Raw genomic sequence first — 26677 nt, 5'->3', positions numbered from 1 at the left:
TTGCTTATAATTATATATATTAAGCAACCAACAACAAGTTATAAAATAATAGTATTTAATTGAAATACCTACGTAAATTTAATTTCATATCACAAAGGCCTAAACAAAACATTTCAGTATTTTTTTGTCCTTTGTTTGTCCAATACCACTCACATTATGTACGCATATTCAACTGAATACGATCAGCAGTCGTGGCCGAGAGGTTAAGGCGCCTGAATTAAACCAGGTTCCCTTTGGGAGCGTAGGTTCGAATCCTACCGACTGCAAAATATGTCTAAGTGCTACTCTTTTTGTTTTTTTTTTTTATCTTTTTAGTTAAATCATTTCCATTACTCCAATGGTAAAAAGTCTACCGTCATTCATTAAATTTAAAAGGTACAGAATTTGATATCCATAAATAGCCGTAAAACAAAACCCTGAAAATTTATCATTGTTACGATAATTCAATCCAAGAAAATTTCTAAAATCTTTTATTGACATTTAAGTCTGATATTCGCATTGTGTCGATATTGGCGTCACGAACATAAAGTATGAACGTTTTGATTTATTTAGTATAATGTGTTTGTATAATTATTATTTTAATTATTTGTGACATAACTCCTAAGCCACTGAATTTCACTGGGCATAAAAACTGCAAAAATGGGCACTGGGCATTCTGTATCAAAAATATTTATTTGATTTGAATCACTATTGATGAACCATCAAATGTACTTACATTGTTATTTAGATTTTATAAACTTTGTCTGACTATTACTGAATTTGTTACTAAATTATATGTATATATTTCCTTTTTGGGTATTATTGAAAAAAAATCTTTAATGGGTAAGCAGGCCCCTTATAATAAGTTTTCTTTGATATGTTATATATATATGTCACAGATGCCATCTATTGCTTTATCTGACACTTAAAATATTGTCAATATCGTCTTTAGTACGTTGGAGTGAAGTAGATGGAGCGGCGGCGACTGGATGGGCGTCGGTCACGGGTGGTCAGCCGTCATTGAAAAATGAGAGCCGAGATGGCCCAGTGGTTAGAACGCGTGCATCTTAACCGATGATTTCTGGTTCAAATCCAGGCACGCACTACTGAATTTTCATGTGCTTAATATGTGTAATGTGCTTAATATGCTTAATATGTGTTTAATGTAATGTAATTGAAAAAATAAAGAAATTATCAAATTTTTAAAAAGAGAATAAACGATTTTAAAAGAGTAAAATATTATTTGAGTTTGATACACTGTCTCATGACCATCTAATTACGAATCTTATAACGAGGTCCTCATATTCCTTCGTTATATATCTGTATTTTATTGTTCTAGTACATATAATAAAGTGTTAAATAAATTAACGTTAGTATAAATTATTTTCTAAACATTAACAAAAATAAACTCAACACATCATTCCACTCGGAGCAAAGTATTCGTTATATCAATAGAAATGATTATGGTCAAATTTTAAGCACTGGGCGAACACTAGTTTTAATTAGTTACATCAATTGTTGGTAAATTTATAGTTACTGGCCAAAACGTTAAAAGTGGCTCAGTTGGCTTCAAAGTGGGATCGAAAACAACATTAAAATTTGAAGTTATTAAATGATAATATAAAAAATATGCCTAAACCGTATAATATTGATACGTGAAGAGAAAAGTGAAGGTGTCGTCATGTCTTTATTCCTAATTTATATGGAGAAGCGCTGATGAGAGATTTTTCTATATATATATAACTTATATTATACAAACACATTATACTAAATAAATCAAAACGTTCATACTTTATGTTCGTGACGCCAATACCGACACAATGCGAATATCAGACTTAAATGTCAATAAAAGATTTTAGAAATTTTCTTGGATTGAATTATCGTAACAATGATAAATTTTCAGGGTTTTGTTTTACGGCTATTTATGGATATCAAATTCTGTACCTTTTAAATTTAATGAATGACGGTAGACTTTTTACCATTGGAGTAATGGAAATGATTTAACTAAAAAGATAAAAAAAAAAAACAAAAAGAGTAGCACTTGGACATATTTTGCAGTCGGTAGGATTCGAACCTACGCTCCCAAAGGGAACCTGGTTTAATTCAGGCGCCTTAACCTCTCGGCCACGACTGCTGATCGTATTCAGTTGAATATGCGTACATAATGTGAGTGGTATTGGACAAACAAAGGACAAAAAAATACTGAAATGTATGCCTTTGTGATATGAAATTAAATATACGTAGGTATTTCAATTAAATACTATTATTTTATAACTTGTTGTTGGTTGCTTAATATATACAATTAAAAGCAACCCTACAAAACCTTGAAATACAGAAAAAGTCCAAAAATAGTGTATTAAATTTCAATCAAAATTAATACAATAGGCAAGAATAAGTAAGTTATTGTAAGTTTCAAAATTTCTTTGAAAGTAAGAAGATATATTGTAGGGGCTTAACTATCACGTGTACTGAGATTGTGCCAATCAAAACATGTTAAATGAAGTTTGATATATCCCTCCCTGGGGAGGAAGCGTTTCATCGATTGTATCGGAGGTACGTGACATGCGCAAGTCTAGCTGGGCTAGCCCTACCTGAAATTCTAGGCATTCTTGTTTCTGCGTTGACACTATGATGAAGTATAATATATATATTTTTTAATAAAAAATAAATATGTGTTAATAATAAAAATAAAATAAAATAACGTAGTATTTAAAGGAAGTGATCTATGTGTGAAAGTTTATCAGTGAAATTCGTGAGTATACTTTTTAAAATAATTTTAAATAGTTTAAAAATATATATTTTTATATATATATAAAATCTTTTTATTCATTAAAAATACATATCATCAATTTGAAGGAAGAAAAGCTAAACCGCCAAAACTGTACTATTGGGAAATGAGCTTTAAAGTTTTTACTTCAAGTCTCATATTTCAAATGTACGATTTTGTCATTTTAGGAATTCATCCTTCCGTCTGGCAATATGTATGTCGATAAGTGTTCTAGTGTGAGTATCATTTTATTCATATTTGATGAGGCGTCTGGTTTTTGTATGCCTTAGGTTATATGGGGTCATATTTTATGAATGCATATGTAAGGATACTGTATCGAGACGTACTTCTTTGTATTTATGTTTAACGTCAATTTTCATTAAAGGAATATTTAGACCAGTCTCAATATATAATATATAGATGATAATTAAATCGTTTGTAACTTTATTATCCGTACAATTTTCTTTACTAATATTATAAATGCAAAAGTAACTCTGTCAACCAAACCATGAATCGAATTTGGTTAAATTTGGCATGAAGTCATGTAATGAATTCAAAGGAAGGACAATAGCAATTTTCCTATGCCAAACACTGTCTGACCTGAGCAACAAAGGCGCGTACGACAACTAGTATTTTTTAAATGTATTTTTAGGGATATTTTTATTTTTATTTTATTTTTTCTAATGAGGCGTAATTCTTTGCTAGCTTAAAATAAAATGATGGGTGATGAGGGATGGATGAAAACGTAGTAGGTGCAACACACACAACACTGTATAATAAAGCTGTAATAATAATTTAAGATATACATTTTATATATTTAATATTATATTTTACAGCGAAATGCCGAGACTGGCACTGTTCAATAACGGGCATACAAATATTTAGACCAGTCTCACTTTATGTGAACAAAATATTTTTAACAAATTGTATCTAACCTACATACCATATCAATTTATCGAATTAAATATTTTTATTGTATACAAAGTACTCTAATATATATATATCTTTTTATATAAGGGAGATGAGGGGAGAAATGCTCCTTCTTTTGTATCGGACGAAAAACCCAGTACAGATGAGAGATTTTAAACGGGCATACATGAGACCGAATACCCAATTACATCAACACCTTTACTCCACTTTCAAAGAAAAAAAAGAAACCATTTCAGTAAAGGTAGGTAACTAAGAAAGTTTACAGCAGATTAAACCTATAATATACTTTAACTTTTACATGAACATATAAATAAATTGAAAAATGGTGTTTTCTAGATGCAGTTGCCATTAGGTAAGCTCGCAAGAAGTTTACTGAATATCTCACATACATCACAGGAACTACGAGAAATCTATAAAACTTCGAACGAAAACAACATTTGATATAATGTAGGATAAGTATTAGTAGGAAAAAACAAAAAAGTTTACTAGCCTGCATATATTTGTACCCAATACTTATAATTTTGAATAAAAAGACAAAAAGCATACTGTCAGGATTTCTTATTTTAAATTGTATTTTATAACAACGTTCTATACTGTCACAATAATATTTATTGGGTGAAAAGAAATTTTGTTAATACGTCAAACAAATAAGGACGATAGTTGAGTTTGAAATTTGATATCCGGATTATTAAAAAACGAAATAATATAATACAGGCTGGGAGGCTTATTTGTTATGAACATTGCTATTGTCTCACAAGACAATAGTAATATAGTAATAAGATATAAAGAGTAAGTTAGTCGTAAACCCAAACAAAGTTCACTTAGCTATTAATGAGTAGAATTTTTATAAGAAAAAGATATCTCTGTACATATAGATAAAGGAGAAGTCAGACATTTACTTTGAAATCAGTTGTTTCGGTAAGTCTAATCATTGGTCAGTATTAGTGGTCACTTATGTTAGTTTGATTACTTGTTTCTGTCATTACGTAGATTTCAGCAATTAGAGCAACGAAAAACGGTTTTTTTTTTAGTTTTGGTTTAATATTGCGTTGTATTTTAAATGCTGATTATATCAAAGAATGTGAGGCTTCTTCTGAGATAATCTGGACATTTTTTGTTCTTAGCTTCTTATTATATTAATAAACATCTTAACTTGCAAATCGTCTGTTAAATTCATATTAAACGTAGTATCTTTTTTTTTAGTCTAAGATCAATGTACTGTTGTGTCATGAGGACATGTGTTTTAAAACAATATTTTTGTATGTGATAGAAGTTTCATCGGCACTTTTGGGTTCCGTTTGTGATTGTAGATTAAAAATTTAGTGGAATAAACTTGAATGAAAATCAAAAATACAAAGAGATAAATTTGAAAGAATTTTCACATTTTTGGGGTTCAAAGTGTTACAAACTGTATACAACATTTTCATATCGGAAATATGTTTTTAAATATATGCCTCGTGTACTCGGTACATTTAAGATTAGTCTTAAATAAAAGTAGGCGGCACAGTGGTGGTATTTGCAGTGTATATTAGCGATCCACAGACTGATATTTAAAAAACAAAGCATCTGCAGTTTGCACATAATAAATTATCTCGATTAAATATTTAAAGATCTTGTTTATAAACATGCTTTATTTATGTCAATCCTTTGATTTTTTATTTCACGCGTTACATTATATCCAGATTTCAATTCCGTTTTATCGTTTAATTACTCATTATATACGTGATGAACATTACTTAATCTTTGAGTTTCGTATGTGTTTATATGATTTAAATTGTGACTTTATTTTAATCACAAAAGAACTACCTAAAAATAATGTTACTTTAACGATTATGTGCAATATATACAATCAAAATGTATCTCCTGTGTGGCTGAATCGACTACCTCTATTGTTAAGTTTATCAAGTATACTTAGGTAAGCGTTACATTAAATAATTAAGTTAGTCTTAATGACCTAGGTTAATAATTCTGCTAAGGTCTAAAGGGATGATCTAGCAAGAATGAGTAGCCTGTAAATAAATAGTTAAATGTGATAGATTAATTCTGTATATAATACCTTATTGATTTGTTCAAAGTGATCGATTACTTTTATGTTATATCAGAAGCATTTCGAATCTGTAGTGTAACTTTTTTGTACTATTAATTATTTTCGTGGGATACTCAGAGTTTAACAGTTGTCACACCTGTTTATGAATAAATGTTATTTGTTATCAAAAAATAGTATTAAATTAATTGATTAAATTTCACGTACTTTATGAAGAGGTACATTTGCCTCTGTAGAGCTATTCTGTAAGAAGAAAATCGAAACTCACTCTTAAAAATTGTAATCGATCTCTTGTTTAATTGTAATTGACGTATATGTTTTTACTTATAAATGTTTCTTAGCGGGTGCTTAGTTAAACGTAGATTTCACTCTCAATGTCTTCAATGATGCATTGGAAGAAGACAATTATATTTTACTAATCACCACCTAAAATCATTTGTAGGTGAATCAGTAAGCATTTTTTGCTATTATAATTATTGTAAATAAGCTTCTTGAAATGCAATTATACCACAAATCCCCATAGAGCGAAAATTCACATAATCCTAGAATTCCAATATTGAGTTAAAGTGTGATAAAACTCTCCTAAATTTTTTTTAACTTTTTGATTTAAGTTGTTACAAATATATATTAAGATCATAAATTATGAAACATGTAAACCAAACAAAAAATATATCTTCATCAATATCATCACGCAACCAACCCAAACCATAATATGTATGAATTTTTAAATAATGATCTTTCTTTGCCCACAAAATTATCGATGTTTCGCTCTACGGGACGAAATAGTATATTTGCTTAATAATTAATGGATTATATAATATAGTTCTAGCTTAGAAAATAAATATATTTATCTAATTAAAAATGAAAAAATCATACAAAAAAATAATAAAAAAGTTTAAAAATAATAAAAATAACATACGGAAAAGTTTAGTTAATGCAGAGTTTATGTAAGTTGAGAATAGTTTTAAAAATAGTTGGTTAGTTAAAACTCGTATTTAGTATATTTACGACAAATGCTCGTTAAAGTATACTAAATACGACTCGCCTTTAAGCGGTGATGAACGATCTCTAGGTTAAGATTTATTTCGCTTTAGTTACTTGATAGATTAACAGTAGGTTAAGTATCATATTATATATCTATTTTACTGCCACACTCAAGGACAATCCAGGGGTTCCCGGAGTACAGAAAAACTGATCATCAACAGAACAGAAATCTCTGATCCCTGCAACGCTTACTGCTGGGGAAGAAGGTGCCCATAGCGTCGTCGCCTTGTCTCCGGTTTTCTGGGGTGGAGCGAGTTAGCGGTGGCACTCACCTCACGAATCCACTCCACGGCCTGATTCTGCGTCCATGCTCAGCAGCAAGAGGTCTCCACCGGTAATGACCGCTACAGAAAAGCGGGCAATGCTCTCTAATGCTTCTCGAGTGGCAAATTCCACGAGAGTGTGGCGCGCTGTGTTCGAAGGCGTACCGTACTCGCGGCAGAATGGTATCACCTTAAGTATCCATTGAATGTCTCTGAGTTTGGCAGATAGTCTTATTTTAATAATTATGCGAACATCATAGTGTCAAACAGAAACAATTGACTCAAATATTGTAAGAATAGGACTTGAATGATGTTATTCTTACAATATTTTGAAGCTTTGAATATTATGGAGGATATTTATCGTTGAAAATTCGGTAGCAATGTTTATTCAATTTCGACTTTGCAAGAAGCCGAAATATGAGTAAAAGACTAATTCCAATGAAAGTTGGGACTTTTTGTCTCAATTGAAAGCTCTGGCTAACACCTTAAAGTAAAAGATTTTGAAATGTTTTCGAAATATTTCTTTTTTGTAATGTACTTTGTCAATTTAAAAATAAAGGGCAATTTCACTTTCAGTGGAGTGCAACAGAGAAATGGGAGTGTCAGTTTTATACTTTAATTTTTACTATTTCTCTATTTCCTCTTGCATCTTTCTCTAACTAGTAATTGGGTTCATTCGATTTTTCTGTTGTCTTTATTAAATTCATGTCTTGTTAATTATTCTATATTTTCTTTATTCTGATTAAATATCAGTATCGATGTTAGGATAATCGGTGTTTAGTGTTAGTTTGTAATGTGTCTCTTGTAGTTCTGTCTTTATTGCATTATATTTGACTCTGTTATAAAATTATGCTTTCATACCATGTTTAGAAATAAGACAAACTGTAATTGTAGAATGAGTATCTAAGGAAGGCAACACCTATTATACTCATTTTGCTTCTATCCGAAAGAATATTTTGATCTCTATTTTGAATAATTTCATACTTATTCCTTCTGTAGATGTAGTTTTCTTTTACAATATATTTTTGTCAAAATTTTTACTGTATTAGTCTTAGTCCATAAGTTTTTAGTTCATTAATGTCTATAGGCACTTGTATAATTCTGTAAACGTAGATGTCTTATTATAGGAATTTAATTAATCAATTTATGTTCAATATAAATGTCAACAGGACATATTTAACTGCGAATATCTTCTAAGAGAAATAACTCTATACTGTATCTGTTTAATCTTGAATACAATTTTCTGCAGACGACAGATCTATCTTGCAGTGAAGATCACGTTATTGCATTGTGTAATTTTACAAAATCCAAATACTATCTGGGGAATCAAAATTGTATGAAGTGAAAATTGAATCTCAACTTCGTTTAGAATGTGTATTTACTTTATATAGGGGTTTATGTTATGTGCGAAATTTTGTTAATTGATTGCTAGAAATTGCTCTGCGCTGCGCTAGATGTGCGCTAGCCGTTACTCTTAATTGATTTATGTATTGAATATTTTGTATATTAATTCTATTAATTAAAAATAATTAGATCAAATTTGAATTATTTGAAATTTGTTTTAAGTAAGTTAAGTAAATAAAAATTTTTTTTTACATTGGATATTATTTTAAATCAATTTTGTGGGAATTTTAAAGAGCGACCTTTAGTACGAATTCGGTCATGTTCGAATACGAATTTCCACCAGCGTCCTTTCTGATCATTTTATTTCGGGTGCTTTGAAATATATTCCTAGTTTTAATACATTTTCGGAAAGCTAAGTAAACGATTATGTTTTTAAAATAATCTGCAGAACAAAGTTCATAATGATTTTTTTTGTATTTCAGGCATATTTGAGGGAAAAAAAAAAAATTGAAATAATATCGTTTTCTGTCTCGCATTTTTAAATTTGGACCGATAATTATTGTTTAAATATTGAAAAATATCCAGTGTTTAATCGTTTTTATAAATTAGAATAAAAAAATAGATTTTAATTGATACTTTTTTTTAATAAATTTTTGAAATTGCAATTTTTTTGAAAAAATCGAAAAAACGTGATAACTCAAAAATGGGTTACTTTTGCATCATGCATATGGGGGTTAAAATTATCGCAAATAATCACCCCTATCACCTCCTAATGGGAATACCATCGAATTACCAATAACCCTGTATATCGTGAGTGTATTTCTTGTTTTATTTTTATTACCGCTTACATAAGATTTTATATTCAACGATCAAATTATAATATTTAATAAAATATTCAGTTCAGTTCTCTTGTTTAAACAAACAGAAACTTCAAGCGAAGATTACATAGAAATATTCATTTAGATTAAGATTAATAAAAAAAAAAACACATTTTTAGTTCAAAGAAACAAGTCTCATTGTCTTGTCCATAGTTAGCCAATTATCTCGACTTCGTTTATATTGGTAATCGATAATTACTATTACCTAAGTAATTATCGATTATCAGTAAAAACGTTTCATGATATATGTAATATCATTTTTTTTAAACCAAAGATCTTTAACCGATTAAAACTGAAATTTTGTACACACGTTCAGTTTGGATGACAATGCATGGTTATCTAACATGGCTGCAAGGTATGCGGACCAATTATTTTCAATGCAGTCCTACAATATGTGACGTCACTCTTAATTCAATATGGCGGACTTATTAAACTTGAAAATCAATTTTGAAGAAGAAATCTTAAACCAATTCAGCTGAAATTTTGTATACACGTTCAATTTGGTTAACAATGCATGGTTTACTGTGTGACGTCTTTCTAAATCCTGCATGGCAAAACACCCAAAAAGCGGATTTTTTTTTAATGAATACCAACAAAATGGGCATCAAATGAAAGGACTTACTGAGAATACGAATGCGAGTTTAAAAAGTAAAAAATTAATTAAAAGTAAAAAACCTTTTTAAAAACAAGCTTTTATTTTTTTTAAAAAGAAAAAGAAATAACTTTTACACTAAAACTTTTACTGTTAACTTATAACGTAATTTCACATTTGACACATTTAACGCTATGATTTAATTTACTTGTATAGATAAACATGTTAATTAAATATTTTGATGTAAATAATTTTATCTATTAATATTTTCAAACTCAGTAAATACGAGTACTTTTTTTTAAAAAGTTTTTACTTTTAATTAGTCTCATTGACTTTTTCGTAGACATTTTGAAGAGATAAAATTTAAATCTAATTAAATTTTATTAATTGTCTGATTAAAGATTTGGATCGTAAGATTTTTTTTGTCTTTTATATCATATAATATAAAAGATAAAATATTAACTATCAGCATACTATACACTGTTTTAATTAAAAATCTGAAAATTTTGAGGTTAAATTTTGGAAATTACTTCATTACGTGTCTCGAATGCAATGGGTGCACCCGCAGCAGATTTACAGCCAACACATGGAGATGTTCTCAAGATGTTTTCCTTCAACGCCAAGCACGAGATGAATTAAAAATAAATAAAGCACAAGTAAATTCATAAATGCACGCGTAAGTTTGAATTGTTATAATTCACTGAAACTGAACCATATATTTTATTTCCGTGTTTTTTTATTTACTAACAGGCTTAGCTGACAAAGTAACGACTGGTAGCAGATGTTCCAGTTTTAAAATGTCCGGTTGGGTTCTTCAGGTCGTCGCTTCATCTGGCTGGATGACTAGAGCATGTGTTTATCTGAAGGACTTGACAAATTATATCGAAATTTTATTGGTTATAGGTTAGGTGAGTGAATAGTATGAACAATTATTTGCAGCTTTATTTTTGTCCAAGCAAAATACAAAATAGTTTTTCTAAAATATTGAATATTGAAACTATAAAGTGAGCTTGATTAAAGTGTTCAATCCAGTAAAGGTATCCGAACATAAATAAATCAGAATTGCCATGTATCAAATTTTTAATCATAAAAATATATTTTTACGTCTTTTATTAGTTAAATAAATATATATATTTTTTAATTTTACAGACGTTTTTAAATAGAGGATAATGCGCAGTCCCAAAATAAAAATATCTAAATTGATCAGACTATTGAAATAAAAAAATAAACATCTCCTGCTGATCCTGATGTATATTCCCCCTTTTTTTGTAAATAAAGTCTTAAAAACATAGGAATAGAAGTCAATTAAGGTCACAAGTAGAGGCTAACTTATTTATAATCGCAACTTTAATCGATATTAGGCTAGACATGCGCAGACTGACATATTTAGTGGAGTTTGCTGTCCTACTCTGGTAGTAGAAAGACGTACATTACGCGCTGGGTTTTAATAGATGCAAAAATAATATTTAATTGCTTGTAATTAAATAAAGAAGTTTTCTTAAATTGAAACGTAACTGTAAAGTAAAGTGATTGTGGGATTTGAACATCGTGAGTATTTTTTAGTTTTTTTTATATAAATATTAATGTTATATTAAGCAAAATCTATTTTTTATTTTAACAATAATTATGTATATGGCTAAATGAAAGGCGAGGTTTTGACGATGAAGCTTGCATTTAACGCTATGCGCGTAGTGAATTGTCAATACTTAAAACTGTTTAGGACGACTTGTTTCTTTTTGCAAAATATATATTTGTGGTCTAAATTAGTTCCACCTTCTAGGCGATTTATTAAGGATGTATAAAGTATCCGCTAATCTTTGATTAGGTACAATTACGGAAATTGCTCGCGCATTTAACCCTCCTCGCGATTTCGCCCGCGTTAAACGCTACAGCTGCTTCCGTGGGTCGTAGCATTATGTTTTGTGCTGCCCGTGACTCCGTGCCCTTATTATATATATATTTAATTTTTATAATGTTATTTTAATGTAGTTGCATTTTTTTGCCAGACAGCGTTATACGTAGGATTATTTTATATTTTTTATAATAAATTTCTTAATAAATACTGGACTAGCAGGTCTTGAGATTAGCGCGTTCAAATGAATATATCAACCCTTTAGCTTCAGCAACAGCTACATAATAATATAAATTAACCATAAATAATCATTATAACTAATGTATAGTATTCTTTATTACGAATTGAGTGTTCATATATCTGTGTATATGTACGCATATAGACAAATGTTTTAAGCGAAGTAACTTTCTAAATATATGTCAATATTATTTTCACCTCATCGCCATATTCCGATTAAAAATAACTATGTCATACAGCAGATGCTTAATGTCTTTATCAAATATTTTTAATTTAAATAATTAAGTGTTTGCTAATGCGAACTAAAGTGTTTAACTTACTATCGTAATATTTATGATATTATTTTTATCATGAAGTCAGCAAGCTACGTATTTGAATGTAATTAAAATATTCGATTATGGCTTTTTGAAATAGTATATGATGCAGTTTCATGATTAATTTTAAGTGTTTTATTGTCTTGTCGGTCTAGGACCTTAATGTATCGCTGCTACAAATAATTTTGAGTCTCGGTTTGAGCCTCTCTAAGTGCCCAACTTATCTTTTTCATAAAATATCAGTAGCAGAGCAATAAATTATCATATTAATCAATAAATTAAATAATAAATAATTTTATATAATTGAGAATCTTAAAAAGGATAATTTAGCAATTAGGTCGAAATTCAATTTAATTAATATTTGTTTTCTTTGCACCTTACTTGAATATATCACTTGGTAACATTTTACGATAGAATTTTCATCGAAAAATATTTTATATGTTCTTTATAAAAATCGTTAGTCGTTCGAAGTTCAGAGAAATCAAACGATGTCGATACGTTAAAGTTCAAATCAATACAAATCTCAGTTCAGCCTAGAATATATTATGAGCCCTGGAAATTTATTAAATTTAACTCTGAAAATTATTTCAAGAAACAGACATGTGTAAACTAATGTATTCTTTAACAAATTCTTAAACTAATTTAACTAATTTGTAAATAAAAACGTAAAAAATGGCATCACGCTTTCTTACGTCTTCCTCATTCTTCATTCCGTCTTTCCGCCACCTCTCTCTAATCCCCTGTATGGCGAGCACACTATATATACGTCGTTGTTATATATTATGTAATAAATAAGATAATTATATTTATTTTACTAACGATACTCTACTTTTTATTTATTTTATTACATATGTATTTAATGATTTTCTTTAAATTTCGTCGTATTGGGCATCCCGTGATGTCTTACTTTTTGTTCTGTGATAATGAATAAATTACTAAAAGTAAATCTATAAAGTTTTTAATTACTATTGTGTCGGACGCAATGCTTTTGAACAATGTTTCTATGTAACCCGTGCGTTAAATATTCATTATATTATGTTTTTTAGTATTTCTTATTATAGCGGCAACAGAAATATCCATCACGACAAGTTCAAGTGTCTAACTATCACGGGTCATGAGATATAGCCTGGTGACAGCGGAGTCAGTGGGTACGGAACCCTAAAAACAAGGCTTACAAACCTAACCTTGTAATTGATTACAAGGTTATTATCTGTATCATTCACCCTATACTATTATATTAACCAGCTGTCTGTCTATTCTATAAAAAACGAGTTTCGACCACATCTTTTTAGGACGGGTTTTCTTTCATATTAGTCAATGAATAAGGTCATCAGGAGTTTTTTTTTAAATGTTATACTTTTATAAATATTTTTTAACGATCTATGCATATGATATATAGTAATTAATCACTTTTTATTGCCTACCTGAAAATATTTCTAGATATAAAATATATTTAAATAAATATAACAGAAAATGTACCCCATCTCTGTGAAAGTTACTATCACTAAAAATATTTAAAATGGTGATCACTTTAGATAAAAAAAACTTGTGTGCGTCTCTGGATGCCCGTTAGAAATTATAACTTAAATAAATATAACTATTTAATATTTAAATTGTAAATTGAAGCTAAACAGATTGGCGCCGTAAAGCGTTACGTAACGAATCTGTTTACCCTCCCCATAAGAAGTTTTCAATTTAAAATAGCGCAGAAAAATACGTTTTTAATTTCTATGAAATTGACATTATTCGAAAGATGTCCACGATGGCCGTGCCGATCTGTCCGCTGCGTGCCAGATGTACTGTCAAATATATTACAGCAGGGTGTCTTTCGTGAATCGCAAATGAAACCATGTACCGAATGTACCGAACGAAGTGTCGTTGCACAGCGACTCATCTGAGATATTTCGCCATTAGAATTTTTGAACAGGGCCATATCGTTGATGTTATTTAAATATTTACACATGTATTTGATCGACTTAACGAAGTAGTATTTAACAATAATGTGAGCTTCAAAACTTTGGATCACAATGTTGGCGAGCACAGCACAATCCAAGAATTGTCAACATCAATATCTTGTCCTCTGACTTTCAAAACTATAAATCGCCCATTATCCATAACTGATCGCTAACTATAAAATACCCATTACATTGTTGTGTCAGCTATCAGATCTCTTGTATCTTGATATATGGTATCACTTGGAACACTTTCTGTTAATCACACAGGGTGTCATTGTCCAAAATTTCGCAATCTGTGGAGTATGTTCCTATACACCATTGCAATTTTGGATCAACAGTGTCATTGGGGATTTCAGCTGAAATTGGTCTCAATAAATAGTGCGTGCTAACCCTTATATATCAATTTTTGATATGGTACCTAATGATTGGTATAAATATTATTGATATTCTTTCCGAGATGTAGTATACATAGATTAAATTTTTCTATTGTAATTTGCTCTAAGGTTAAATCAAAATGGTTACGTGCATTTAATAAGAATACAATTTTCACATTTATTTTACCTTATTTTTTATTGATATCACCACAAACAATAATATATTTATAAAAGTCAGAAATGTTCAATATTTTCCAAAGTATTCATAAAACCCTCTAGGAGGTCTGTTTCCTTATACAATAGTGCCTCATACTCTGCACAGGCAACTACAATGGTTTATTCAATAGAAAGACAACATCTTTATGTTTATTTAAATTTTAATTTAAGTTCGTGTCCCTGTCCTTATCACAAGGCCATCTCGGGTAAATCTTATGTGAAGATTGGGGTCAAACCGAGGCGAGCCCTTCTGAATTTTAATGTACTAAATATGGGTTTATAAGTCACCTTGTACTCTGTAATTGTCGTGTTGAAACATCCATTTGTCCGATTACATTCTGTCACTTGTTTATTAAACAAAATCCTAAGCAGTAGGTTTAATAGTATTAATGAGCAGATGCATATAATGTGCACTATTCTTATTGAGTACGTTATAGTATACTCCAGCTATCTATTTTTTTTTTTATTTAAAAAACTTGGAACCGATTCCAATATTAGTGAAGACATATATTGTACCGTTGAATAAAAATAATGGTCTGGTCTGGCTAAGCTTACGATAGTTAATAAGTATATTTATTGCCTTAAATATATTTCTTTACATTTCATTACTATACATTTTAGTATAACTTTTGGAAGAATTATGATGGGTTATGAAAGATGGCTGGCAGCTATGAGTTACACCAGACTAAGATGGAAACACTATATCAACACAAATATTTTTTTTGTAAGTGAGACAAAATTATCTACCTCGCTCTCTGTTATATTTAATTATGTCATGCAAGTCGTTCAAGGCAGTATGATCAGATATTTCTTTTTGTACGATTTCATATATTTTTTAAATAATCTATATGCCTTTGTGTACTTTGTAACAAATTACTATGTACCCTAAAATTTGAGGAGACTTATTAAATGTAGGTAATTTCTCAAACTATAATGTTGACTTCGAAAGCAGCTGAAAGTCAAAGGTTCGTAACCTCTTTTAAATTTCCTTACGATGACCTGTCTTTCAGTCGAGTTCGACAAACTATTTACTCAGAGTGGCTCATTTCAATATTTTAGCTTAAAAGGATGGATCACAAGCAATATTTTAAAATCAAAATATATTTAGTTGAAGTCACACGAGATAATTTATAAATAAGATTAGGGCTACCCAATGAGTTTAAGTTATACCTGAAAGTCTCAACAACAAACACAATAATATAACGTAAATAAAACTTAAGATAAAATGAGGTGCATTTAAAATTTGCAATGAAATCACTTTTGTCGTGATACGTACACCTAGATTTCAGCTTTTATTGATTCACCGTAAGGTCAGACATGCGCAGCGCTAGCTGTGCCTAGAAATCTAGGCATTCTGGATATTGCATTCAGCATCGAGAAACGTATATTGTGAATTTAGGATTTTGAAAATTTTGAAGTGCAGTTTGTAATAACAGGGTTTGTAATCATTGATTTGGTTTAGTGTTGGTCGTTGTTTTTAAATTTAATTCGTAAGTAACTCTAAGCATGTTTATTTTCTTATAATTTTCATTATTTGAATCTATCTTTTATTTTGCTTATATTAGATTAAGGTTTTGTTTTGATGAAAATTACAATTAATATAAAAAAAAATTGGTCCGCATTCAAATTATTATATTGATCGTACAATAATATTGTCTTACAAGAAGTATCCGTAGAGAAGTATTTGAAATACAATTAATAATGTTTTCATCAGATAATTTCAACATTGAAACTCGTAATTGTTAATTTATAACAATTTTTTATTGATTTCGAGGAAAATTCTAGAATCGGAAGTGATGGGTTAACTGCGCAGTTGCAATACCCGGGGTGGAGGGGGAATGCATTATTTTCTAACAGCTATGCGCATATTCGTATTTTTCGCATCGATTAAACTAAACATCATTCATCATCTTCAATCATTTTGATTTCAGATCAGAATGATCAACAACGACGATCATAAGAAGGAGAAACCTGTAGGCGCTGGATTTTATTCATCGCATAGTCCTCCTCCAGATACCAACGTATTATGCGAAACTTTGGTATATAAAATTAAGATTTTTTTTATTACTCGATAAGAGATTTAATAACTACAGTTAGACAATGTTTCAAATTGGATTTTTGTAGGTCTCCAAATTGACCGATAAAAGTGACGAACCGTCGCCGTCCCAACCGAAGCCTCTGATCCCGATACGACCAATTAAGGACCACTCCTTATCTGGTAAGGACAATGACACGAATGCCTATAATTCTAATAAAAAGTAAGGTAGCATCTGAAGATTTAAACTTTAGTTACAGATCAACTCTCGGATTCTGATAATTTGGAGATCGCGGATGACGAAAGCGACTGTAAGTATTTTGTTCATTATACATTATGGGAGATACAATTGTATGTTATATTATTCTCTTATCATTTTTGGCCAGGGTCTTCTGGACCTCCTTCTCCGGCACCGCTGAAGGCACCACGGGCGTTTGAGAAAAGTGATAATTTATACGAAAAACAAACCGATGCAGAAAAAGAACAAGAGGTAATTCAAGATTTTTACGTTAGTTACAAATTCGTGCTTTTATTTTTACGTGACAAAGTTAATATAAATTTTATATAAAAAAAAAAATTTTTGTAAACAAAAATTATTTGTAACCTTTACAGGCGGAGGAATTTTCGTGGAACGCTGAAAACTTTCAACAGGAAGGCTTACCTATACCTAAAACGGAAAACACATACCAGCCCTAAGCTAATTCTTGGAGCAATGAACCTCTCTTTTCCTGATCAACCAAATCTCGACTTATCTAATAACATATATATTTGAATAAGATCGATCAAATATACATTTCATGTGTCTATTAAAATATTAACCTTAAATGTTTAGCTGTAATTTTTAAAATATCTGAATGTACTAGAAGCTTCTGTAACATTGTAAGGTTACTAAGGAATTGGTTGTATTAACCTTAATTTGAATAATTATTTGTTTTAACATTTGATTACACAATTTGAAACTAATTACAATTCTATGTATACGTATGTTATTTAAATTGTCTCTTTTTAAAAAGACTTCAAATATCAAAACAACGATTATATTTTTTTTATACATTTGTATTTTTAATATACTTTGTATAGTCTGGTATACTTTTGACTAGCATTTCTATGTTGGTATATCTCATAATGCTGTTATGTTAGCTATAATAACTTTTTGACAATTTTCGTCAAATTATGATATTGTGGGTAGATTTATCGTCCAGTAACAAATGTCTCTGTAAATATAAAATTAAAAGTGACCTGATATTTTCATTTTGAAGTAATGAGAGCACTGTATTGTAAGCGCGCAGCGAAGCTGCAGCAGATGAACGATCGGGTCGCTTTTAAAGATATCTTCATATTTATGTATGTTGCTTCTCTTTCGAGTTTTGCAAAAAAAAAATAATATTCTTTGTTTAAGTATAGTCAGTAGAGTTCGTTATCTGAGGATTCTTTAAGAATGGAATAATACAAGGTTTTGATAAGGTGGTTCGTTAGGGTGCGCGAAATCAACGACGGGGTACTAAATCGCCTACTTAAGAGAATAAATAAAATCGATAAGTAAATATTGGGAAATTCCATTTAAATATTGACTTGAAAAAGTCATTTTCGCAGTTTCTATAGTTGGTATGTATATCTTTAAATTTGGAAAACGCAAAATATTGAAATTAATATAACTGTAACTTTGTTTGGATTTTAATGAAAATTTTAAAGTAATCCAAGAATTAAGCGAAAGAGCGGAATGAAATACATATATGAGTAGTGTGTAAATAAATACGTCAACTGACTAGCGATAAGTTAAAATCAAAGTTTATTTATGTACTTGTTTATATTCGAGTTGTATTTCTAAAATACTATTATTATTACAGGCGAAAGAGTTTTCTCGATCCCTTTAGATTAGTTACTCACTCCCGCGGTCGCTCTCTAAACTTGCCGTAACGGAGTAAGAGGGTGTCAGTTTTCCTACTATAAACCAAAAGTATCACGTATTTCAGGTATGTGCTTAACATATTTTATATCTTTAACCATTCATTGTTATAATATTGTTGTTTGTTTTGAAAACTTTATCTATATTTTAAAACTTTGACTTTAATTGACATATTGATGTGTCAATGTATCGGAGTTCAGTGTCGTCTTCTAGTATTTGTTCTTCCGACAGATCGCACAGTAAGATCAAGTCATATCTTTTCGATGTATGTGTTTAGATAGATTACTCTTCACGTATCACGGTTATAATTTAAGTTACAATTCAAAACGAATACATGAAGGTGTCAAGTAAAAAAAAGCGAAAGACTTATACATATTATATGTATATATACATCTTTATATCTTTATTATTATTAGGAAGGAATATTTAAAGGTATTTGTTTTTAAATTTAGGAATTTTGATATTTATATTGTTTTAACTAAAACGAGTACTATACTCATATATTTTGTTAGTAAACACATTATTTTGCTAAAATGTTCTTTTAAAAAACTGTTTATAAGTTTATCTTAAACTTGTACCTTAATATGTACTGGAGTGGCGCAAGGAATGTCAATGTAGGATTTAATAAATGTATTAAATGTCAAACTGTTTCAATTACTACGAATTCATGATATTATTACAGAATAGATAGAAGTTTGGTGTGTATCCTAACACTTGTTTTTCTAAAAGCAGGCCTTGCATTGCCTCAGCTTGAAAGGAAATGTTAGTAGTGTCATGTTATCCTAACTAATATATAATAATATAACTGCGGAAATGAGTTTGTTTATACAAAGGTTTGTTACGCTACGATTTGAATGACCATTATGTAATTTTGTATACATATATCAGGAGATCAGAAAAGGTTATAGATTACGTAACACCTCTCCTCAGCCCCGCAGATAGGAAGTATTCACTAAAACCTTGATTAACTCGGCTTAACATATTCCGACTTTATATAGCACTTATGTTATAAAAAGTGCACTAAAGTGACGAAGATATTTTAGTAGATGTAATAATATGTTATTCAGAATATTCTTAAACAAAAATAAGTTGAATAAATTTCATTAATCCTGTTTATATATAAGTAAATAAATCTTGAAAAGCAAATATATAAGTAAATAAATCTTGAAAATACTAAAAAATGTAATGTAATAATATATTTATCGTTACCATATACCTCACCTGAGGTCAATTATGTATCCAAACGTGAAATTTTCCCACATCTCACAAATATCATCTTAAAAGATCTTCAATTTGAACGAACTTCAATTAAATCAACTGATTTATAATAATGTAGAAAAAAAACCATTTTATTTGTAGATTTGTTTAATCCTGTGATGCGATTGGTGCTTCAAATCTCATGCAGTATTAAAATATATATTCTTGAGAAATGTACACGTTGTTAACGTTTTTTATTCATATCGATACTATAAACAAAGCATAAGAAGGAAGAAGATACATCTCGTTCGTCACACAAGCGATTCTGAAATCAAACATTATTTGCCCAACATTGGCATATACAATTATTGTTTTTTAATAGTTAATTAGTAATCATAGTAAATTAATATAAGATATATCTAAATGTTTTTTTTGCAGAGTTTACTACCAGGATAAAAAAAAAACTTATAACAGGAAAAATTTACAGGAACAGTGTTACTCGACTACGTAGAGTTAGTAAATCGTTTGTGGTATTAGTAATATATACCATATATATATACCACAGTGGACCGGAAAGCGTTCAAGTTGGCTCTGTTGCTAAATGTGACAAAATTTATTATGCCATAAGAATTCATGGATAATAGCATAATTTACGATACGTACGTACGTTCCCGTAGTTGAGCCATCCAGGTATCTGCTTTACATATTCGTTTAAATTGTTTAGACTATAATTAATACTGTACTCATACATTTTGCTAGTAATCATATAATTTTGTCAAAATTCTATTAAATCGTACGGTAATCTCAAGTTTTAATAAATTATTGATTTAATATTAAATATACATAAAATACGTGTTTATAAACGATCCTAGAATAAGAGCTAGCCTGCACTGCGAAAATTACAATCCTTTACAATGTTGTGAATGTACACGCACTGGCGATTCGCGCGAAAAAGGCGAACAAACGTGGTTTAAGTTAAAACCACGTAAAACTATTTCGTAGATAAGAATGTTGCTCACCGTATTCTAAAATAAAAATGACGTGCGGATGCGAACTGTTGTCGCGCTTTTTGTCTGCCGCTGTGATAGTATTGGTACCACACAATTAATGTAATATATTTTAAGAACCACTACATAATTTATATAAATACATCCCTTAGTAGGTCTTAAAGTCGCTAGCCGTTTATGATTATTCTCTTACAGGTAAATTAAGTTTTTAGTTCTACTGTCAATTTAAGACAACTATCTCAGTCTAAAATAAAAACATTATAATAATGTTATGTAAAGTTACCACAGGATCGGGAAGTAGATGAAAACTTGCAATAAATGGGATTTTATTCAAAACACACTGCACAAGAAACTTGTGCATTTATTCCTTATAAATAGTGAAATTTTAAAAATTATTTATTAAAACGCATTTGTCTTTTAGTGCTTTTTCAACGACAGGTATTCATTTAAAAAAATCATATTAGTATTCTATGTCACCTTATTAGGAAAAAATAAAGTATTTATTTCACACAAAAAACAAAACAGGAAAATATTACATTTATTAATAGTTAATAAACTATAAATTGATCCGATATAGGGTGTAAAAATTCCTTTTTGATTTAAACAATCCCTTAAAGACAACCTTTAACAAAGGAAAAAATAACCAGGATAGCGTAAATACTATACGTACATATATGATATAATACATTTATAAAACATATGTATATGACAAATCTATATTAGAAAATAAACACAACAATAATAACATACATATATTGTATTTAAATGTACATACAGAAAACACATTCATACATTGAATTAAATGACCGTAAAATTAGTACAACAACATAAATATATAAACGAATACGATGCCTGCAATGACAAATAATAAATTTGTAAATGACTCTTAAAAATTGGTAAGGATTGCGTATTACGATTTTCCTCCTGCAGCCTGTTCCTCAGCTTTACAGACTTATCCGTAGAGGGGTTTTGGTGAGCATTCGTTTTACAACATTGTAATTCTAAATAATTTTCCTCCCATAATCCGATATCCATTTATGGATCGGTTCATGTGTAAATCACAATCAGACCCAAGGTGACAGAAACGTTTTTTAGATATACAGGAGAAGGAGTCTTGTGAAGAAAAGAGACAAAATGAAAATAACTGCGTAGTCCATAATAGGAAGGAGAAGAGTACTGGGAAGAGTATTTTTGTTTTAATAGGAAGAATTTTTCACCATTAATTTTTCACCGAATTAAACATTCTATTGTGGCAAATATTTTATTATTCACTTCGGCAACTTATGGTGTCTAAAAGAATGTACTATCAACAAGTAGGCCAACATTTTTAATCAATGTACAAAGATCCAGAACTGTATTCCCTGCGATAAGTTAGTCCAAATAGCTATGGAACCAGCAGAAGCCACCGGAGGTAATTTTGAGGTTTATTAAAGCAGCGAAGAGGATATCAAAATCAATAGTATTAAAGGCATTACTAAAGTCTAGTATCGCCGCGGCAGTAATCAATTGATATCGTCACAGACTGTTACGAGGCAGTCAGGCTTTAGGTGGTCATATTACTAATATGACTACCTAAAGCCTGACTGGAATATATTGAGAATGTTATTTTCGAACAAGAACAGATGGTGGAGAATAATTCTTTTTAATACTTTGTAAAGAAATGGAAGAATGTAGATATGACGGTAGTGAGGAAAGATTGTAGGAAGTGTACTGACCCATAGAAGATTGATATATTATAACAGTTTGCTTTTGAGCCTTATAGAATATTTCTTTGTTGTATTCATACGATACACAAATTTTCGGACAACGTTGAAATATCATCTGAATTCTTTTTTTTTCTCTTTCTGGCTTTTATCTGCTAGTTAACCACAAAATAGCTGCCAATGTCATGTAAATTATTCAATTCAATTCATTTCTTAGTTTAATGGCTTTTAGTTGTGCCGACACACACACAGTGGGCACACATGTAAATTATTTTTAAAATCAAGTTGCTGTCACTAACTGTCATTTGTCAATTTGTCAAAAAAAAAATGGCATAGCTTGTCAAATAATACAGATATATATTTTTTCAAATGATTGACTTAGTTGTAAAGGTTTTTAAATAAACATGCCTAAAAAGATCTCAATCTGTGTCATTTAGTAATTATTACAAAGTATATTTGGTAATGATTATAATGTTATCAACGAATCCGCCACTTTGTGATTTACATCATGATGAATACATCTTTAAATAATTATGAGAGGGAAGGGAAAGTCACACCGTTCTATAATTCGGTCTAATAAATAAACATTAATATAATGTCTGCTCATATTTACATTTACTACAAATAAAAATAAACATTTGAAAAAATTACTAAATTTTGAGTATTTTTTTCGATAATTTATAAGACAATTTGAAAAGATTGCTCATATTTTTAGACGACATCCCTAATCGATATTCATTTTTGATACCTATATTACAATGCATTCGGGTCCTGCATTCAGACTGGAGTGACGTCTTGTGAATTCATATATTTTTAACATACATATTTCAAGTGCAGTTTATAAACAAGGTAACATATTATTTTAATGTTTAATTTTGTATCAAAATAAGAATTGTAGGTAATATATTTCTACTCAATTTAGTTTTTGTTTGTTATTCGTATGTTCATATTTTATTTATTAATATTGTCGTGTAACTATATTCAAGTTATCAATATAAATATCACGTAATTCGAATAAAATTACATTCAACGTTTAAACTTGTATTGAAATTTATTAAGTTACGACTTATTTGACTTTGAGAATAATATAGGAACAGAAAGGATGAGGTGTTCTGCGCAAATGGCGAGGTGAGGAACTACATTCACCTGCATTTGCCTTGCGCATAAAGACAATATTATTGACTTTCCTAAATTTTATTTCGCTCTGAAAAATTATTATCAAAAAAGTTAACACCGATTAATGTAATCATTTTTGATAATTTGTAGAATAAAAATAAGACAATGAGCACCAACGACGAACAAAAGAAAGAGGAAGCTGGGGTCGCTGAACAACCCCAACAACTTCCAGACCCAAGCGTTATTGGCAAAACATTGGTATTTATGCAATTTTTAATTGATTTTATAGCTTCATGTAAGAGATATATAAATATCGATCTTATTTTGCAGATCGCTAAATTGATCGATAAAAGTGACGGACCGCCGGAGTGCCGGTTGAAATCCCTCCAAAAGAAGAAAAATTCTGGACAGGGTAAGAGCAATAATACAAATTATAATTCGACCAACAAAGTGAGCTAACAAGACATCGTTACAATTAAATTTTTTACTTTGGTTTCACGAAAATTCTTGGAATTATCAAGTACAGAAATCTTTGATGACGAGAGCAACTGTTAGTATCTTGTACATAAGCAGGTTGTGTGTGCTCAATTGTAGTATGTGTTAGTATTTTCGTATTATTTTTTCCAGGTTCCTCAGAACCTTCGTCACCGGCATCAGCGAATGCACCTCGACCTTTCGAGAAGAGCAACTTCTTATATGAAAAGAAATCTAAGAAGAAATACAAACAAGAGGTAAACAATTATTCAATGGCGATGGCTTCAGCTTTACATGACTAAGCTCATACATAATTTAAAAATGAGTTATTTGCGATGTTAACTTTTAAAAAGTTTATCGATAGTTATTTTATTTAAATACAATGTATGTTTCTTTACAGAAGGAAGATTGGTGGAGAGATGATGATATTAAACGAGACAAACGTTTGCCTGACGCTGAAACAGATCGCAAGTATAAGCCATAAGTCCCTCCTTGAAGACTCGATCCTCGTCTTTGATCAAGTATGATCATGCATATTTATAATTAAAAACTGAGTTTCGTTTAAAATCGTATTTATAACTGTCTATCGAGATTTTAAACTGATTGATAGCTGTAAGTTCTAAAATATTCCGAATGTACTAAAATTTCTATCACTACGTTTGTATAAAATAAGGTCTATTATATATATACATCTATAGGTACTATTATATACATCATTATTTTGAGTTTTTGTTTAATATTGGTATCTAATTCGTTCGAATTGTTTCGAAATGTTATTAAATTACGTTAACAGCCTGTAAATTTCCCACTGCTGGGATAAGGCCTCCTCTCCCTTTGGAGCATATTCCACCACGCTGCTCCAACGCTGGTTGGTGGAATACACATGTGGCCGAATTTCGTTGAAATTAGACATATGCAGGTTTCCTCACGATGCTTTCCTTCACCGCCGAGCACGAGATGAATTATAAACACAAATTAAGCACATGAAAATTCAGTGGTGCTTGTCTGGGTTTGAACTCAAAATCATCGGTTTAGATGCACGCGTTCTAACCACTAGGCCATCTCAGCTCTATTATTATATTCAGTATTAATTTTTAAATTATAAATATTGTTTATTATATTTATTAAACTATACTTTGTTAACACTGAATAGAATTAAGTTGTTATAGATACTTTATATATATTATTATTTGGTATATTTTAAAGTAGGATATTATATTACTATTATTGAATAGGATAAATTTTAAAATGTTGTGAAGTATAAATAGTGTAAGTAAATATTACACAAAGAAAAATATGTCTGTGTATGTATAAAGTTAGGAGCTCTCTGTCGATTTTGGAGTTTCGCTATTTTGGAGATAACTTTTGTATACAAGTGGATATTGATAGTAATATTTAAAGAACATATTTTTATCAATGTAAAACTATTCCATATACCATCTTTAGAAATTTCGTAGGGAACAGCGCATGATTAGCCGATCTTTATCAGCTCGGGTTCTTCTTTTGTTTCTATATATACGTAAGAACGGAATGATACTGGATATTTTGAAGCGATCGTATTCGTATCGTATTTACTAACGAAAGTCCCTCCACTTTAAACTACACGTGAAACTTAAAAGCAAGGTTTATTACGAAGATATGATCTTTTTTTATTTTCTTGCTGTCTTTGCTCTTATTTTAATCGTCTCACGTACACTTAGACACTTTGTAAGCACGAACGTCCCTCAATAATAATTAATTAGTGGGTCTCCCGCGAAACTTCAAATATTATTCAAAAGATTTTTTAGAAATTTTGTAATCTATGATTATTTTGATTTAATTTCATTGTAAACTGTAAGACTTCATCTACATTTGGCGCCAAAATTATGAAACCTTATTTAAATGAATTTTTTACTGTCAAATAGTTACAGACACATATAGAATTGGAGTTTGTCGAAAACAATTTACTTTCATTTTGTACATTTCTTATGCATTCGCTGTAGGTACTCTGCTCTCTAACCGGCTTGTAACTTTTTCGGCTCTCTAAAATGAATTCTTTGTTAAATCGTAACAATTTAGTGAATCGCAATCAAGAATCCTCTTAAATTTTCTGCACATTTACGATTGGAGCTCTTCGAAATGAGACCATAACCGATCTTTTATGTGCAACTATCGTCCAATATAATCACTGGGACAAAAATCGGCTTACGCTATCAATATATAAAATGAACGCCGATTATTTAACGTGGAGGGAGTTCCTTTCTGAGTGAATAATTATATATGAACGTTATGATCAGATTACAGATTATTATAGATTGTTCGTATAGTATGATGCAACAATTTATTTAGAGAACTTTTGTGGTAAATGTTACGATATATGTGGATCATTGCAGAAGTTAAAGTTTTAATGTACAATACACTTCTTTAAATATGGTAAACGCTATAATAAAATGACTATTATTGTGACTTTG

General features: G+C 29.9%; 2 protein-coding genes across 6 annotated transcripts in view; one reads left to right on the top strand and one right to left on the bottom strand.

The window, feature by feature from the left end:
- The window catches only part of LOC113403416 (medium-chain specific acyl-CoA dehydrogenase, mitochondrial), a 345704-nt gene that overhangs the window by 130201 nt on the left and 188826 nt on the right, over positions 1-26677 (bottom strand). The gene's annotated exons all lie outside the window — the stretch shown is intronic.
- On the top strand, positions 16120-19375 carry LOC113403197 (uncharacterized). 2 transcript variants are annotated; one of them, XM_064220482.1, is made up of 6 exons: positions 16120-16215; positions 16721-16828; positions 16914-17007; positions 17079-17135; positions 17211-17314; positions 17437-19375. In XM_064220482.1, exons 2-6 carry the CDS (start codon positions 16727-16729, stop codon positions 17518-17520), a joined length of 441 nt encoding a protein of 146 aa, XP_064076552.1. In that variant the 5' UTR covers positions 16120-16215; positions 16721-16726; the 3' UTR covers positions 17521-19375. The 2 variants fall into 2 exon arrangements, with proteins under 2 accessions (XP_064076552.1, XP_064076551.1); XM_064220481.1 differs by having other exon boundaries at positions 16163-16226.

Source organism: Vanessa tameamea, chromosome Z (assembly GCF_037043105.1).
Source record: "Vanessa tameamea isolate UH-Manoa-2023 chromosome Z, ilVanTame1 primary haplotype, whole genome shotgun sequence".
Taxonomy (NCBI): Eukaryota; Metazoa; Arthropoda; class Insecta; order Lepidoptera; family Nymphalidae; genus Vanessa; species Vanessa tameamea.
Note: the sequence above shows the minus strand (reverse complement) of the source record. Positions and strands in the feature narration are given on the sequence as shown.